The following is a 19,318-nucleotide window of genomic DNA, read 5'->3' on the forward strand; positions in this document are numbered from 1 at the left end:
TTTTTTTTGTGTGTTAACTGTTCAAAAAGAAAAACAGAAAAAGCAAAAGACTTCCAAATAACTTCTTTGTGGGCCTTTTAAATATGCAACATCACTTAGCAGTGCTTAGTTTAAAAACAGTATGTATAAGATTTATGTACGTTATTATTTTGTTTATTTTTATCATGTACATTTATTGCAGTATGATGTTTACTATGAAGGTTTATTTTTTTCTGTTTTCCAAAGATAAATGAGAGAAAATGATACTTTTTGAAAAAAATAGCGTGTGTAATTGTCTTCTGGTGTCAAATAGTTACTAGCACCGGACTTATGTTCAAGTAAGTTGGGAAATTCAAGTGGGGAAATTGGGGTGGGAAGACAGACATAAACTACCGAATGCCTTGTTTACTTAAAGCACTTCTCCACTGAAAAATAACTTTTTTTTTCCGTATCATTTACTCCATAAGGTTTGTACTGATGGTTGAGAAAAAAATTGAATGAAGGTAACACACTATCTGGTAGAATGGGCGTCTAAGACAACCAACACTGGACCAAAGCAAACAATATAAAAACATCCATGAAGAAAATCTCATGTTACTCATATTGCATACTCCACGCTTCAAGCCACCACAATGGGTAAAGTGCATGGATTTTTAATAATAATAATAACTTCTTGAAAATCAGAGCTGGGCATGCAAAAGAAAGGAGTTCACATGGAATCGAAGTTTTAAATTGAAGACCTGCCCCTCATTCTCTGGTCCAGAGTCCTGTTTTCAATTTAAAAGCTCATTCCCTTATCAATGTGTTCCCTCTGTAATGTACACAAAAATATCCAATTTTGGATAGTGGACTCCTTCAATCATTTCTTCCCTTCTTTCTGTTATACAAAACAGAACAGTAAAACCAATGTTAAGCAAATAGGACTTTCTTTGTTTCTCTTTTAGGGGAAACGTTATTTTAAGCTAAACAGATTTTTCCTGAGAGGTGTTTATCAAAAACTGTATATAAGTCTGTCAGGTTGAAATTAAGAAGGTTCTTTAGTTTGTTTTGCTTTGTTTTCCATGAGAAAAGGGAAGAACTGAAACTCCACAAGAGGTTTTCAATAATTAAATGTTTGTTGTACTTTGTAAAGTTTAAAAGAGCTCTTTATTTATGATTATCACCTTTTGTATGCCTAACAATGGATATGATTACTATTACTAAGCTCCAGAAATATAAATTCACATGCACTGCTGAAACAAGATTGTTGATGACTGCCTTTTATGTCACACTGTTAATTATCTTACACATGGACAAGATACGAATTTACTGCATGGCTGACCTACAGACACCCACATACAGAATCTTAAAAAAACACAGCTAAATATGCATACTGATATTAATTTCTACCCAGAATAATTATGACTACACATATGACTATGGAGACATATCAGCTCTAGAGGTTAGTGTGACTGTATCATAATGCCTGTGTAGCATTTGGACATTCTCTTTATGCTTGGATGGGATTTCCTGTGTGTACTTCAATTTACAAGTCAGATTAATATCTATATATATAATTCACTAAGTCGCCCGACCATGGGATACGCACGACAGAGCCACGCCCGCCAACTCTAAGACCATGGGATACTCACGACAGAGCCCTGCCCCCAACTCTAACCCTCCTCCCGCGTCATGGGAACGCACGACAGAGCCCTGCCCGCCATCACTAATCCTCCTTCTGCGTCCACAACCCTTCGCTAAATCATACAACACATGCATGAAATCGCTCAGTCCAATCCAACAGCATCTGTATAAATGCTTTTCGAGGAAAACCATAGGCAGGATTTATGACAATACAATGCCCTAACATGTCACATCAATGTTTCAGCAATTTTCGTCGGAGAAGATGGCGAACCGCCTGCCAAAAGGGACATTTGCATCTGTCCCATAGGCAACTCCTGTAAACAGATTTCCATGAGCAATATAAATTGCGATCCTATGGTTTACACGTGGAACAATACAAAGGACTGTCAGATGCACTGCAAGCAAACGCTAAAAATAACAACGTACGTGTAGATGAAATGATCATATTACCGTCCACATTTCCAGGAAATCCAAGATACATGCAGCAAAACTATCAGGATGCCATGGCCATAGTACATATATTCAGACAGCCTCATTTATTTATCACTTTCACATGTAATCCTGCTTGGCCGGAATTTCTACATGCACTGTCGGATACCCAAAGACCGGAGCATACTTTGGGCATATTATCTAAAATATATAATTAAATGCTTAGCTTCTTCGCCTGCTTGTTCTTTCACTATATCTAATTGCTTGAGGTTATAGAAGGGTAACTTCTAAGAGTGGTAAGTTTATGGGATTTGACGGATTCTAGCAAAGTATACATAATAAAGGGAATAAAGGACCCTTGGGAAATTCATGGGAAAAAAAAGTGTAAAGATATAAACAGAAACCAATACCCCAGCACACAGTGTATCCCAAGGATAGGTATTGGGTCATCACCTCTTCTCTCTGTACACCACCATAAGAGGCACTATCAACCATTTTATAGCTTCTCATATCCATGCTACACTGATGACACAGAGCTGTACGTGTCATTCCCTGCAGAAAAACACACAAAATCAACTTCAGTACAATCTTGGTATGTCTCACTGATATCTCAACATGGATGAAGGTGCACAACCTGACAAAGACAGACCTCCTTGTTATCCCAGCCAGTCTACATATTCAACACCCCTTCTCTGTTCAGCTCAGCTCATTATAGTCAACTCCTACCAAATTAGTATGAAACCTTGGGGTGGTGATTGACAACCATCTATTTTTCACTAACAATATTGCATTTGTCTCTTTGTCTTGAATATTTATTAAAACATAAGAATTTAAGAAATTTGACAAATGACAGGAGAACATCCATTCCATCATTGTTTAGCCTAATCTGTCCTAATGTCCTAAAGTATCCAGATACTTCTTAAAGGTTTCAGCTACATGTCTTGGTAGTTCCAGATTCCCACAACTAAAGTGATTCCTGGTTTCAGACCTAAACACACTTCTCCTTAATTTCCACTGATGTCCTTGAGTATGGAATTCAACTATAGTTGAAAGAATTAGTCTTGATCTACTTTATTAATGCCTTTAAAAACTTTTAAGACCGGAACCTGTCAGAGTTCAACATATTTTTAAGTCCTGGGATATACTTGGTTGCTGTTTTCTGCACATTTTCTAGTACTGTAATGTCTTAAGTACTGTAATTAAGTAGTGATGACCAGAATTGTACACAATACTCCAGGGGCCTCATGTATAATGCAATGAGTAGAACTCACACTATAACATGGCGTAAGCACAAAACCGGGAATGTGCGTACGCACAAAAAAATCCAGATGCAGGAATCTGTGCGTACGCAAACTTCCAAGTTCTTCCGCTACATAAATCCCGATCAGCATGAAAAGTAACGCTCGTGCACACGCCTGTTGTCCTGCCCAAACTCTTCCCAGAATCATGCCTCTTTGAATATGCAAATCAATATAAATAGCCCTTAAGCTCAGCCTTCTGTGAAAAGACAATGGGAAAAGTACAGGGGAAAATATAAGAATTTCAGCGAATACCAAGTGGAGGCAAGGAAAAACATACTATTTGTTGGTTTAAACAGTAGTAAAATCAACAAAAGGAACTTGATTGAGTGACAGTGTTGGAGAAACTCGAAGGCTCAAGTTCACAAAGTCACACAGTGCCCGAAATAAAAAAGAATTTGTCGCATATCAAAATCGCCATGAAAAGGTTGTAGTCCACCGTCTGAGTGTCATATGAAAGCTTATTAGGGTACAGAGAAAACTTCATCTTAAAATCGTTTAATTTACTAGTTTCTCAGATCCCATCAGAACTAAAGTAGCACGTTAAATGCTTTGTTTTGTATTTGATCTTCTATCTGCTCTATGTGTGCGAATCTCTATGTGCTTCTGCGCTTTCTCTTCCTCCGACAGGACACGAATCCATTACATTCGTAATATTACAGCTCTCTGAATAATTAAAATACTGAGATGTATACGTGATATCTTTTTCATGATGATAGGAATGAAAGCATGTTATTAAACATGAGAACATGGTGGCGCAGTGATTGTACACGACCTTCGATGAAATTATTGCTGCAGTACTGTCTATTTCAAACGTACTAACCTCCAATTCCTGTCCTTACTTTTCTTTCTCCAAATACCCAATCGCCACACAATCAGCTCTGTAATAGACATTAAGCCATCTGTAAGCTTAAAATGACAATTCAAAACTTTTAAGGAACTTTAAAATATCTTCATAGTACATGTTTAATTATTCTATCCATCTATCCTTCCAGTCTCACGTCAGCCCAGCAAGAATACAGCACGAGGTAGGATCAATCCGTGAACTAGCTAGCGCTGCAGCACTGTGTCCTCACGTTTAATTATTAACAATACAGATTATTTAAATGAAGTTAAAGATTTATCAGTATAATATAATCAACATATTTTGCTGCATTTCATCTTAAAAATGATATTGTCATCATATGTAAATATGCGCTTTATAAAGTGGCGCAGGTTGTGCAATATTATAACTGTAGTGCAAGTTTACAGTGAGGTGATTGTACTTATAAGTACAAATAGTTCTACAAAGAACCACTTGATGGACTGATTGACTGTATTTAAAGTTCTTGGGATGAAACTGTTTCTGAACTGCAAGGTCCGTACGGGAAAGTCCCTTAAGCGTTTTGCTGTGGCTGAGGCAGCGTGTGCTTGATGCTGTATGTCGATAATGCTGCTTTCCGATCAGCTGTTGCTGTGATTTCCCACTCAGATACAGTGATATAAATACTCCGAGTGGTGTAGTGAGAGTAATATGGAAAAAGATGATCCACCGTGGCAACCCTTAACAGGAGCAGCTGAAAGAAGTAAAAGAAAGTGCAGTGACAGTAACAACGCTAAAGCAGTTATGGTATTTGGAATACTATGGCTATTCCCTGGACCATTATATTGTTACAGGTTAATTACAATCAGATGCATTAAACTAATAAACAATATGCGGTTAGTTTCAGTGTATTTATAAAGCAGCGATATGTAGTCTGATTAGTAAAATATATAGTCTGAGTATAACGTCCCTTGATTTATATTCAACAGATTTTAAAAAATAATATAGCCTTTTATTTGCCTTTTTACAACTCCAAATCAGAAAAAGTTGAGACTGGTATAGAAAATGCAAATAAAAAACTGTTTTTGTACCAGGTCATGATTACAATCACCTGTTGACATCACCTGTTTGAAATCACATCATTATTTCATTTTTTACCTCATTACTGGCTCTAATTTGCCTCTGTCCCAAGTTTTTTTGGAAAGTGTTGAAGGCCTAAAATGTAGAAATAACAAATTAATTGAAGTTGACCAAACAAAACATGAAATATCTTGGGTTCATACTGTCTGCCATGAAATAAAAGTTTTTTTTTTTTTTTTTGCATTTTCCATACTGTCCCAACTTTTCCTGATTTGGGGTTGTAATTGCTTCTAACATTCTGTATATAAAATTCCGAATAACATCCGCAGGATCATATCATATCTAACAGAATATGCAACACAACTCCTGGTCTACACATTGGTCTTGGTCTTCTGCAACTCTCTACTTGACAAATGACAGGAGAACATCCAGTCCATCATTGTTTAGCTTAACCTGCCCTAATGTCTCATTCAGATACTTCTTAAAGGTTGTCAAGATGTCTGCTTCAACTACATGTCTTGGTAGCTCCAGATTCCCACAACTTCTTCTGTAAAGAAGTGATTCCTTGTTTCAGAGCTAAACACACTTCTCCTTAATTTCCACAACTCCTGGTCCACAAATTGGTCTTGGGCTTTTGCAAATCTCTACTGGCAGAAGTACCTGCATGTGCTACCAAGCCCCTGTAGTTGATTCAAAAAGCAGTGGCATGTCTTGTGTTCATTCAGCTCAGACAGGTACATGTCACTCCTCTTCTCAGTTTGCTATACTGCATACCTGAACCAGCCTGTTTGAATTTCAAATACTTGATGGTTGCCCACTGAAATGTTAATGGTTCAGCACTTATCTATATGGAGACACTCACAAGGTCTTATGCTTTTCTCGCCCAACTCAGGTCTGCTAGTGAATGGTGTCTGGTGATGTCACTTGTTTGTGTTATCAAATCTCAATCCAGACTCTTTTCATGTGTAGCTCTGAGTAGATGGACAAGCTGCCATTTGAACTTCTGACTCCCTCAATGTGTTTAAGAAGTGTTTTTGTAGGCTCCCTTGCTCTGAGAAAATCTATAAAATTGATAAAGGCTTTCATACATTCTTGTAATTAAGGAAAGATTAACTAGTTTCGTCCTCTGTTTGGTTTAAAGTTCTTTATTTGAGATGGTAAACTTTCACCTTGTTCTGTAACACTTCTTCCTAAGCGCCTTGAGCATCGGAAAGGCACTATATAAATAAAATGAATTTTAATATTATTACTAAGCAGTCCCTAAAACTGATGTTTACTCAGTTATGTTAACCTCTTTTGTAAATTGCTTTGGATAAACCTAAGTAAATAAATATATAAAAATGATCGAATAAAATTGCTTTAACAAATAAATGATAAATAAAGTAAAAATTAGTTAAGATCTTGATTTTGAATAGACTAGAGTTTTTCCAGTCATTTGTTGAACTCTTTCTTTTTAAATTAAAAAAAATCACATCTGCTTTAAGATAGAATACATTTTCTCCTCAGTGACAAAAATGACTGACAGTAATGAAATATGCATTTCATAATCCAGGGGGAGCAAGACCAAGGTGAAAAACATGCAAGAGGTTATATCATAGATACAGCATCTCTGGCTAAATGATATTCACAAAGTAGGCATTTTAAACCAGTGCTGGTGCAGCCGGTGTTTATAAGCTGTGACAGGGTGTCAAGCCAGTGAAGTCCGGCTATGGGGCAGAAGGTCAACAAGTGATGGGCCAGAGATAATCCTACTTTATTTTTGTTGCTGGAATGTTAGTAGGCTACATACCTCATAAATTAACCACAGAGAACACTCTGGATTATGGAGATGTGTGTTAGCAACCGCTAGAGGGTTGTCTTTCTCTTACACATACATCCATGACAAAGCAGCCATTAGAGGGTTTCGGGCCATTAAAGTTTAATTCAAGATCACTGATCTACAGTTAGGTACATAAATATTTGGACAGAGACAATTTTTTTCTAATTTTGGTTCTGTACATTACCACAATGAATTTTAAATGAAACAGCACAGATGCAGTTGAACTGCAGACTTTCAGCTTTAATTCAGTGGGTTCAACAAAAAGATTGCATAAAAATGTGAGGCAACTAAAGCATTTTTTCAACACAATCCCTTCATTTCAGGGCTCAAAAGTAATTGGACAATTGACTCAAAGACTATTTCATGGGCAGGTGTGTTCAAGTCCATCGTTATGTCTTATCAATTAAGCAGATGAAAGGCCTGGAGTTGATTTGAGGTGTGGTGCTTGCATGTGGAAGATTTTGCTGTGAACAGATAACATGCGGTCAAAAGAGCTCTTCATGCAGGTGAAAGAAGCCATCCTTAAGCTGCGAAAACAGAAAAAAACAGCCGAGAAATTGCTACAATATTACGAGTGGCAAAATCTACAGTTTGGTACATCCTGAGAAAGAAAGCAAGCACTGGTGAACTCAGCAACGCAAAAAGACCTGGACGCCCACGGAAGACAACAGTGGTAGATGATCGCAGAATCATTTCCATGGTGAAGAGAAACCCCTTCACAACAGCCAACCAAGTGAACAACACTCTCCAGGGGGTCGGCGTATCGATATCCAAGTCTACCATAAAGAGAAGACTGCATGAAAGTAAATACAAAGGGTGCACTGCAAGGTGCAAGCCACTCATAAGCCTCAAGAATAGAAAGGCTAGATTGGATTTTGTTAAAGAACATCTAAAAAAGCCAGCACAGTCTTGGAAAAACGTTTTTTGGATAGATGAAACCAAGATCAGGCTCTACCAGAATGATGGCGAGAAAAAAGTATGGAGAAGGCGTGGAACAGCTCATTATCCAAAGCGTACCACATCATCTGTAAAACACGGTGGAGGCAGTGTGATGGCTTTGGCGTGAATGGCAGCCAGTGGCACTGGGACACTAGTGTTTATTGATGATGTGACACAGGACAGAAGCAGCCGAATGAATTCTGAGGTGTTCAGAGACATACTGTCTGCTCAAATCCAGCTAAATGCAGTCAAATTGATTGGGCGGCGTTTCATGATACAGATGGACAATGACCCAAAACATACAGCCAAAGCAACCCAGGAGTTTATTAAAGCAAAGAAGTGGAAAATTCTTGAATGGCCAAGTCAGTCACCTGATCTTAACCTAATTGAGCATGCATTTCACTTGTTGAAGACTAAACTTCGGACAGAAAGGCCCACAAACAAACAGCAGCGGAAAGCCGCTGCAGTAAAGGCCTGGCAGAGCATTAAAAAGGAGGATACCCAGCATCTAGTGATGTCCATGAGTTCAAGACTTCAGGCTGTCATTGCCAGCAAAGGGTTTTCAACCAATTATTAGAAATGAACATTTTATTTCCAGTTATTTAATTTGTCCAATTACTTTTGAGCCCCAGAAATAAAGGGATTGTGTTAAATAAAATGGTTTAGTTGCCTCAGATTTTATGCAATCTTTTTGTTCAACCCACTGAGTTAAAGCTGAAAGTCTGCACTTTAACTGGATCTGAGTTGTTTCATTTAAAATTCATTGTGGTAATGTACTGAACCAAAATTAGAAAAAAGTTGTCTCTGTCCAAATATTCATGGACCTAACTGTAGGTCAGCCAGGAGTCATAGGGGAAGCTATTGCAGCCCGTCAGGTGACAGCACAAAGTAGTCCTTCAGATAAGACCTAAAATCGAGGTCCTAACTTGCTGTAGTCATAAAAGATCCCTTGGCATCTTTTATAAAGAGTAGGGTGTATCCCAATCTCCAGGTTAAATTGCCTTCCATCTCCTAGTCATCCCCTAATTATCCCCTGCCTCTGACTAAGTATCTCTGTCACCCCTTGACCACCTAGGAGCTCAAGTATGTTGAGCATACTGGAGCAAAATGGCTGCCATTGCATCATCCAGGTGGATGTTGCACATTAGTGGTGGTTGAATTGGCTTCCCCCTCACTATGTAAAACACTTTGAGTAGTGAGAAAAACACTATATAAATGTAAATAGTAATAATAATAATAATTACTATTATTATTATGGCTCTAGAGACACTTGGTGCCGTATTGTAGTGAAAAGGAAGCACCAGGTGCACTATAGATGTCTGGCCTTTAAATATGTATTGCAGTTCAGGAATGCAAGGACATTTATGGCCACAAGGGGGATCTCTAGATGGACTGTCACAGGACTTACTGTGGGCGTTTACTCCAGGGCAGTGTATGATACCACACTTTAGTCTGAGGATCTTTGAACATACAGTGAGGTGAGTTGGTATAAAGGCTCACCTGGCACAGTTAATGAAGAGAAGGCTACCAGGAGGTAACTGGCAGATTGTCTAGTGATGCTTGTGTCAGCGTGTGAGTAAGCATTCTCAGTGTAGCAACCCTTATAGGACCTGAGCAACAACGCTTTTCTCTCAGTTCATTCTATTGTTACCTTTGTATTATCCTGCTATTTAACCTACCCTGTATTTTGTGTATTAAAAATCATTATTTTTGATATGGAGATTGCTTCTGGCACTCTTTGTTCAGAGATTAGATGATACATAGAGGTGCCCCTCCATCACAAAGGCTTTAAAAATAAAAAGTGATATTTGTGAAAAAGTTTGAAAGAATGTATTTTTATTCTAAAAATTATAATCTCCACCTCTAATGTACATGGAATCGTAATGAATTCTGTCTTAATCAATCTGAATTGATCTTATCTAAATTATAAACACAAAAAGCATAAATAAAAACATAAACCACTTATGTACCTGTAATAAATGAAGCAGCCTCCCCCCAGCTGCTGTTTCTCCATCATCTTCACAATCTTGTAAGAAGGTCTGCTTGTCCTCACAATATATTCTATAAAAACAAATATGAACACAGTATTGCAAAATATGCATTGATACTATAATATTTATATTCCTAATGGTTTATATTTAAAAGCTCAACTGAACCACTTACTGTATCTTTTAAGTCCATGCACTTTTTGAGAGTAGTTGCTGTACAAGAGATGTGCTTTCAGCCTGAATCTTAAGGTGTTTTATCATGCTGATTTTGAAAGTGATCAAAGATTAGCTAAAATACATGAATTTAAAAGGTTTAGCACCGTTTGGTGTATAGTATATGTTTCATGTTTCACAATCAAGTCAACATGGATTCAAAAACCGCAGTGATATCACTGAATTTCCAATGCTTGGTTGTGTTATTTCCACCTGGTCAATGTGTAACAGTAATAGTGTCCTTCATATGCCATTGTCAATGACAGTAAAATGATTAGTTTTGATTAAAAAAATCCTTGTCAGGGATTTCTGTAAGCATTTTATTTAAGTTTGTAATTGTATGTTTACTATAATAAAACTGATTAAACTGATTAAATGATTAAGTATTTTAAAACCCATGTGTGTCTGTTCTTTCATAATACATCACATCTGTTACTAATCAGCAGTGGAAAGGTTTAACCTAAGGGGCACTACTTCGGCAGAAGTGGATCACAGTGGGCACTACTGGCACGGTGCTGCTGTAGCTGAGATGACTGTAGCTGCCAATCACAACAGTAGATGACGGCTGGCAGTGCTTGTTGACAGCAGAAGAAGAGAGGGGGTTGTGAGAGTTTGTCAGTTTAGCAGAACAGCTCTTGAAGGCGCCGGACAAATTTATGTGGGTATGAGGAAAAGGTAACAGAGCAACAGTTAGCAGGAAAGACAATTACAAGCTAAGCAGCCATGCAGTTCTTGGGGTCTTGCTTGATTCCTGGCCGTGGTTCCATTATTGTGAGTTTGGTTTATCTGCATATGTTTGTATGGGCTTTTTTTCCTCTGTCTTCCAAAGACATGCTGTTACATACAGTAGGCTGACTAAAGAATAAATTGTCCCTCTGAAACCCTGTGAGGTTGTAGCAAAGGCAGTAAAGAGACCTGGACTTGATACTAGTTCAGCATAAGACACATTCATACACACAAGATAGTTATAGCACTTTATCAGTATCATGTGGGTTGTTCATTAAGGAATCACTATAATTTAGTAGTTTAATTAAGATTAAAAATTCAAAACTTGGATGAACCAGAATTGTTGGTCAGGCAATTGGCTCTCACTCAGGAAGTAGTCAAAAGCTACACTCTAAAAGAAACTATCTTTCTTCTGCCAGGAGAGCTTGGAGTCAGCAGCGAAGTGGACACGAGGAGCCTGCCTGGCAAAGAGGTGGAGAAGAAGAGAAAGACAAATAAGAGATACTGGTGAGATCGGACAGTGAAGGAGAAAGGTAGGCAGGGGATGAAATATTGGGGAGCTAGACATTGTAGTGTCTTAGCATTTGTTTTCTTTTTATGTAAACGTGGGCCCTGTACCTGCCAGAGGCCTTTACTTCCTGTGCTAAATCCATTGTTACTAGAAGTCTGGCATGTCAGTTAGTCATTCCAAGTGTGAGGTCTGTTCGAGAGCATCGCCCCAATGGTCACAAGACCTATAAATCCATACCCTGGCTTGAAATTATTTGTGTCATAAAATCATCATAATACAATCCCCTTGAAAAATGTCTGATGATTGTATCTGAAGAGCAAAAAAAACTAGTACTAGTTGATTGGTAGTGGTACATCATTACTTAGAAAACCCCTTTATAGTGCCTTTCACAACGAGTATAATTATTGCCAGCAGTGAATACTGAACCACAAATGAGATCATTATCTGTGTTCTTCATGGATTTGACTTTCTTGATGTGTAGTTCAAGTCAAACATTTGAAAAATGACCATTTCAAGTAGGACACCAAAAATGTGCTGCTTACACATAACAAGAATGTAATTTAACAACACAATGGGAGAGGCTAAGCTAAAAGAAACAAAGTTTGGAAATGAACATGTGGGGTTATGTTGACATTACAATTTTGTAATTTAGGTAATATGCTGAAGCAATGGAAAAATCTGTAAAATAAAAAAAACACATGATAACTTTACGAGGCAGCATTTTTAACTTGGTTATCCAGTTCAGCTTTGCAGAGGCCTGGACATATTATGGTGAATTGGTAGTCTCATGGGGCCAAACCCAATTTCCTCTAGTCTGTGAAATTTAAACATTCAGGGTTGCATTTCTATATATTTCTACTCATTCATTAGAGAAATACTTAAAATATCAATGGAAATACAAGGAGAGAGCCAAATGAAACTGAACTAAAAACTTGAAACCGAGAGGAAACAGAAAGGTAAAATTACAATTCAAAAGCTCTATACTTGAATCTTAATCATATATTTATATATATTGCTGTCACTTTCAGTACTGCAGCAGCAAATAATGTTTTTAGATAAGCACTGTGGTCTATATATACAGTACACACTTTGTGTTGAAATGCTGCATCTATATTCTGGTATGGCATATCTGGCAGTTCTCATTAGATTGTAATGTTAACTTTAGTTATTCGTTTGGACTTTCAGTGAGATGTTGGATGCTGTGCAGCCTCATTCATGGTTCTACTGAACTGTGTCAGGGTTGTTAGGCTCATTTACTGTTTTGGGTGTACTAAGGACTGAAAATTACATCACCTGAGGCTCTTTTATTGAAATATTGCTTAATGGCATTTCTTGTCACCTCCGTTGAAATGGGCGTGATAATCCCCTGTTCAGTTGGAAAGCATTTTTACAATTCATGTAGCTGCCATTTGTTTCAACCTCACATTGACCGCAGCAATATCTGCATAATGGAAAGTGACAGACACTGCACACGGCCTGTGGCAGCTTCTTTTCTCTTTTACAAGTAGCACAAGTGATGTCAAATGTCAAACTGAAATCTGGTTTTACAGAAGGGTTTTTCCTCTGCAACTGGTTGTGTTTACTTTCAAAATGTAATAATAATACATTTGATTATATAGCAGCTTTCCCATGCTCAGGGCACTTGATGAGTTCTCTGCATAAACACTACACACATTTCCATGTTCAACAGAGGTCTTTTTAAGAGACTTTTCATCCATAGAGGTTTATCCATCGTGGCCACAGGCTTGCTGTCTATCAGGCCAGGTTAACAAGTGCACCACTACCCTTTGCTTCTTAGATAGATAGATAGATAGATAGATAGATAGATAGATAGATAGATAGATAGATAGATAGATAGATAGATAGATAGATAGATAGATAGATAGATAGATAGATAGATAGATAGATAGATAGATAGATAGATAGATAGATAGATAGATAGATAGATAGATAGATAGATAGATACTTTATTAATCCCAAGGGGAAATTCACATAATCCAGCAGCAGTATACTGATACAAAAAACAATATTAAATTAAACAGTAATAAAAATGTATGTAAAAGCAGACAATAACTTTGAGTAATGTTAGCATTTACTCCCCTGGATGGAATTGAGGAGTCGCATAGTGTGGGGGAGGAACGATCTTCTCAGTCTGTCACTGAAGCTACTCCTCTGCCTGGAGATGACACTGTTCAGTGGATGCAGTGGATTCTTCATGATTGACAGGAGTTTGCTTAATGTTAAACTGTCCAACTTTACTCCTACAATACAGCCTGCCTTCTTAACAAGTTTGTCCAGGCGTGAGGCGTCTTTCATCTTTATGCTGCCTCCCCAGCACACCACCGTGTAGAAGCGGGCACTTGCAACAACCGTCTGGTAGAACATCTGCAGCATCTTATTGCAGATGTTGAAGGACGCCAACCTTCTAAGAAAGTATAGTCGGCTCTGATCTTTCTTGCACAGAGCATCAGTATTGGCAGTCCAGTCCAATTTGTCATCCAGTTGCACTCCCAGATATTTAAAGGTCTGCACCCTCTGCACACAGTCACCTCTGATGATCACAGGGTCCATGAGGGGCCTCCTAAAATCCACCACCAGCTCCTTGGTCTTGCTGGTGTTAAGGTGTAAGTGGTTTGAGTCGCACCATTTAACAAATTCTTTGATTAGCTTCCTTTACTCCTCCTCCTGCCCACTCCTGATGCAGCCCACGTTAGCAGTGTCATCAGCAAACTTTTGCATGTGGCAGGACTCATATTGGAAGTCTGATGTATATAGATTGAACAGGACCGGAGAAAGTACAGTCCCCTGCAGCCCCTGGGTTGCTGACCACAATGTCCGACCTGCAGTTCCCAAAACGCACATATTGAGGTCTGTCTGTAAGATAGTCCACGATCCATGCCACCAGGTGTGAGTCTACTCCCATCTCAGTCAGCTTGTCTCTAAGGAGCAGAGGTTGGATGGTGTTGAAGGCGCTAGAGAAGTCCAAAAACATAATTCTTATAGCACCACTGCCTCTGTCCAAGTGGGAGAGGGATTGGTGTAGCATATAGATGATGGCATCCTTCACTCCCACCTTCTCCTGGTATGTGAACTGCAGAGGGTCGAGGGCATGGCGGACCTGTGACCTCAGGTGGTCTTCATCAGATGTGACATCAGAGCAACAGGGCGGAAGTCATTCATCTCACTAGGATGTGATATCTTTGGGACGGGAGTGATACAAGATGTTTTCCAAAGCCTTGGGACTCTCCCCTGTTCCAGGCTCAGGTTGAAGATGCGCTGTAGAGAACTCCCCAGTTCCAACGCACAGGCCTTCAGCAGTCGTGGCGATACACCATCTGGACCCGTTGCTTTGCTGGCACGAAGTCTTCTCAGCTCTCTGCTCGCATGGGCTGCTGTAATTGTGGGTGTGCATGTCTCACCTATGCTGGTATCAGCAGAAGGATGGTTGGAGGATGCAGTACTCTGAGGTGAGAGTGGGTTGGGGTGATTAAACCTATTAAAGAAGTTGTTCATTTGGTTTGGTGGCACCCCGCTTTGAGCTGCAGCCAGTGATAATCTTCATCCCATCCCACACTTCCTTCATGCTGTTGTTCTGCAACTTCTGCTCCAGCTTTCTCCTGTACTGCTCTTTCGCCGCCCTGAACTGGACTCGGAGTTCCTTCTGCACGCACTTGAGCTCATGCTGATCATCGTCTTTAAAAGCCCTTTTCTTCTGGTCCAAAAGGCCTTTGATGTCACTTGTAATCTATGGCTTGTTGTTAGCATAGCAGCATACTGTTCTTACTGGAAATACAATGTCCATACAGAAGTTGATGTAATCAGTTGTGCATTCAACAGCGTCTTCAATGTTCTCACTATATGACCCCAGCAGGATATCCCAGTCTGTAGTTCCAAAGCAGTCTCTCTAATCTGAGCTCCACCTTAATGAGGTGTTTGATTGGTTTATAATTTCAAACTGAATACGCCATCTAATTAATCCCACCTACTTTTTCTCCAGAGTCATTCATGGTTGATTACAGATGAATGTTTAATATGTTTGGCCCTGCAAGACTTCTGGCTTGGTATCTTCAGCTAATATTGTCGTTCTTCACCCACCGACAAGTTACACAACTGACTTCAGAATTTACTGTCTGTTTTATGAGTTAGAGGTTCGCAAATGAGGCACATTACCTGCATTGTGAGGGAGTGTCAGTTATGGCACTACGGCCATGTGGCACGATTTCCTGAGTGGCTGGACCAGGGCAAGGGGACGCCCACATAACACACTGGCTACGGCAGATATAGGGTCATTTCTGGAGGGTGGGACTGGACTGTGTGTCTGCCTGGTGGGTTGCCAACCATGATCCTGTGCTGTTTTGTCATGTGGTGGGTGCGGCAAAGCGCTGTACCAGTACATGCTCGCCAAACCTGACCTTAATGAGTTAGGTAAAGACATAAAACTAACATACATGTTTAGTTTTTTATTGGCAACAGTATCAAGTTTCTCTTCTCATACAACTTAAAAAACCTCTCCAGGCCATTTGAACTTTTTATTAAAGCGTCAAATCTGCTCCAGCCGGTTAGAGTTCCATGGATGTTTCAAAAACTGCCTACTTTTTGTACATTACTATAGCCTGTAAATGTAGTCATTTTATATAATGCACTTAGATGGTTTAGATAGATAGATCTATCTAAATCATAAATCATTTGCAACGAGTGCAGAATGCAGCTGCTAGAATCCTAACTGGGAAAAGAAAATCCGAACACATTTCTCCAGTTTTGATGTCACTACACTGGTTGCCTGTGTCATTCAGGATTGACTTTAAAATACTGCTTATGGTTTATAAAGCCTTAAATAATCTCGCTCCATCTTATATATCGGAATGCCTGACACGTTATATTCCAAATCGTAACCTTAGATCTTCAAATGAGTGTCTCCTTATAATTCCAAAAGCTAAACTTAAAAGAAGTGGTGAGGCGGCCTTCTGCTGCTATGCACCTAAAATCTGGAATAGCCTGCCGATAGGAATTCGCCAGGCAAATACAGTGGAGCAATTTAAAACACTGCTGAAAACACATTACTTTAACATGGCCTTTTTATAACTTCACTTTAACATAATCCTGATACTCTGTATGTTCAATTCTTCATAATAACTATTCATGGTGGCTCTAAAATCCGTACTGACCCCTACTCTCTCTTCTGTTTCTTTTTCCGGTTTCTTTGTGGTGGCGGCCTGCGCCACCACCACCTACTCAAAGCATCATGATGCTCCAACAATGATGGACTGAAAGCCAGAAGTCTACGTGACCATCATCATCAGGTCCTTCCATGAAAATATGATGATTTATGTTAGGTAGAATGCCCAGAGGGGACTGGGCGGTCTCTTGGTCTGGAACCCCTACAGATTTTATTTTTTCTCCAGCTTTTGGAGTTTTTTTTTGTTTTTCTGTCCACCCTGGCCATCGGACCTTACTCTTATTCTATGTTAATTAATGTTGACTTATGTTTATTTTTTATTGTGTCTTCTATTTTTCTATTCATTTTGTAAAGCACTTTGAGCTACATTTTTTTGTATGAATATGTGCTATATAAATAAATGTTGATTGATTGATTGATTGATTATATAAAATGACTACATTTACAGGCTATAGTAATGTACAAAAACATTACCCCAACTGTCACAGAATGGCTACAATCACAAAAAATAGCAAATTCTTCAACTGCAAAGCAGGAACCAGCCCTGAGAAAAGTGCCAATTCATCACAGAGCATACTCACTCTCATACCTACAGAACAGCTATATAAGGTCACCAATTAATTGAACCTAAACACCATTGAAGTGTGGGAGGAAAGCTGCAGGGAAAGCCACGCTAACTCGCAAGAATGTGTAAGGTTTCACACACGCAGTGCCCAAAATTATAACTCCAGAATGGTTAGGCACTAAGGCCTCTCTACTACAGGGCTACCTTCTATAAAATCAGTGGAAACTTTTTATACATATATTCTTGGATAGCATTATTAAAAGCTCTGCATTTAAAAAAACACAGGAACCACTCAGCTCAAATCAGGATTTGGCTCTGCATAATAATGAAAACCCTACCTTCATTAAGCACATAGAGCACATTGAATATATTATGTTAAAAATGAATTATACAGTATCTATCCATCTATCTATCTATCTGTTATATAAGGTAAAAGGGAAAACTGGCTGTTCATTCTTTATTATTTAAAAATTTCTAAAGCTGTACTGAGCATTTTCAATAATTAGGTTCTGCGTCATACTGTACATGAAGTTATAGAATTGTCCTCACACAGATATTTTTGGTGGCTACAGCCTCAGAAGGTCTAAGTGCACTGCACCCTGGGGATGCTCATTCAATGGAATGGACTCTTAGTTATTGGCTGACTTATTATGCTGCATGTACTCACTTAAAAAAAGTCAGGAACAAAAAAATGTATTTACAATGAAACTTCTGCACAGTTCCACCAATTACTCAGAGCACCCTGGGCTGGCAGAGAGGTCAATCAAATCACTTTTGTTTTCTATTCTTTAATGTAACCCCCCTCTTTACTTTCAGTTTCTCTGCCTCCTATTTCCATGAATCACAAGTCCCAAAGGTTTATTTTAAATTTACTGATGTTACCTTGGTCTTATACGCTGGTTCTGATCTACATGCACACTTTATTAGTTTTTTTACTTTTATTTTGAGGAAGGTCTTATTTCCTTGCAATCAACCACTGTTATCAATATGATTTAAATTACCATATGAACAAATTTTCAGTAAAAAATTATCAAACAGAAGAAAATATAAATGTATTAATTAAATAAATATACACTGTACATATGAAGCTACAAGGGTTGGGTAGTTTGTAGTCACTGTGTTTTTTTTTTTGTTTTTCATCTGTCCATTAGGTTTTTGGACTCGAAATTCAGGCATCATCCACATAACTAACACATGCATGTAATGTTAAGTGTTGACCAGTGCTGCATTAAAAACAATGTGCATTACATAATCATATTACTCTTTAATGCAGAGTTTCTTAAACTTTGTTTTTCTCGTGATCCAATCCTGCATATCTTAGTGTCTTTGGAGACCCAGTCCATGACAACCATTGTTCTTTCCTTCGTGGAAAATCACTGCAGTTATGAGGGGTCGAGGTCCCCCTTGGAGATTCGCCACCAACCATAATAGTGGAGCAATGCCAATTGTTTAAACTACTCAAGAAACACTTTGCAAATTGCATGCAACCCTTTCCCATTGAATACAACTGTGAGTCATGACACTGTGTGCCCCAAACCCATAGTTTAAGAACCTATGCTTTAACGTAATGCTTATGTTTTTGAAATAAAAAGACCTGCATTACTTAAAAAAAACAAAAACATTTGTTACTATGGAACATTATTCCTGCAGAAAAAAAACAAAAAAAAAAAACACTGCATTATTTCACAGGAGCATTGCTTTTGTTTTTCACAAAGATTGTGCCTGCTGCTGTCACAGTAACATTGTGCACATGCTTGCTTCTACCGACTGGCAACAGCTAGTGAGAAATAGGTTAAGCACATGTATGGTGTGCAATCAACTGAAAAGAACAGACCTAAAGTTAAAAGTATACATTTAATCCAGCATGTACTGAGGAGTAAATTTTATCTAGCCAGTATAGGATCACAGGGAGCCAGGGATCATGGCAGTTGCACTGGGTGTAAGGCAAGGAAACTCAAGTGCTTTAGAAGCTGGCCTGGAGATACAACCACAGGGCTCTTTAGTGCTGTGTCTGCGCCCACTATGTGTTGCTCTCAGATCAGGACCCTGGGGCATTACCGTATTTATAAAACACAAGAAAATGGTCACATTAGGCTGCGTTTCTGGTCAGCTTCATGAAAGTTGAAGTGCTTAGGATTTAACACTAGAATTACCAGAGCCTACGAAAAAA

At 38.7% G+C, this 19,318-nt stretch overlaps 1 protein-coding gene across 5 annotated transcripts in view; it reads right to left on the reverse strand.

The window, feature by feature from the left end:
* Positions 1-19,318, reverse strand: part of impact (impact RWD domain protein) — a 417,506-nt gene that overhangs the window by 92,327 nt on the left and 305,861 nt on the right. For 4 of the 5 annotated variants that reach the window (XM_039754714.1, XM_039754711.1, XM_039754710.1 and 1 more), the window contains 2 exons: positions 9,940-10,030; positions 5,290-5,346 (listed from right to left, as the gene is read on the reverse strand). In XM_039754714.1, coding sequence (XP_039610648.1) covers positions 5,290-5,346; positions 9,940-10,030 — 148 coding nt within the window. The remainder of the gene's footprint in view (positions 1-5,289; positions 5,347-9,939; positions 10,031-19,318) is intronic. The other variant, XM_039754713.1, reaches the window with a different exon arrangement.

This window comes from Polypterus senegalus, chromosome 5, assembly GCF_016835505.1.
Source record: "Polypterus senegalus isolate Bchr_013 chromosome 5, ASM1683550v1, whole genome shotgun sequence".
Taxonomy (NCBI): Eukaryota; Metazoa; Chordata; class Cladistia; order Polypteriformes; family Polypteridae; genus Polypterus; species Polypterus senegalus.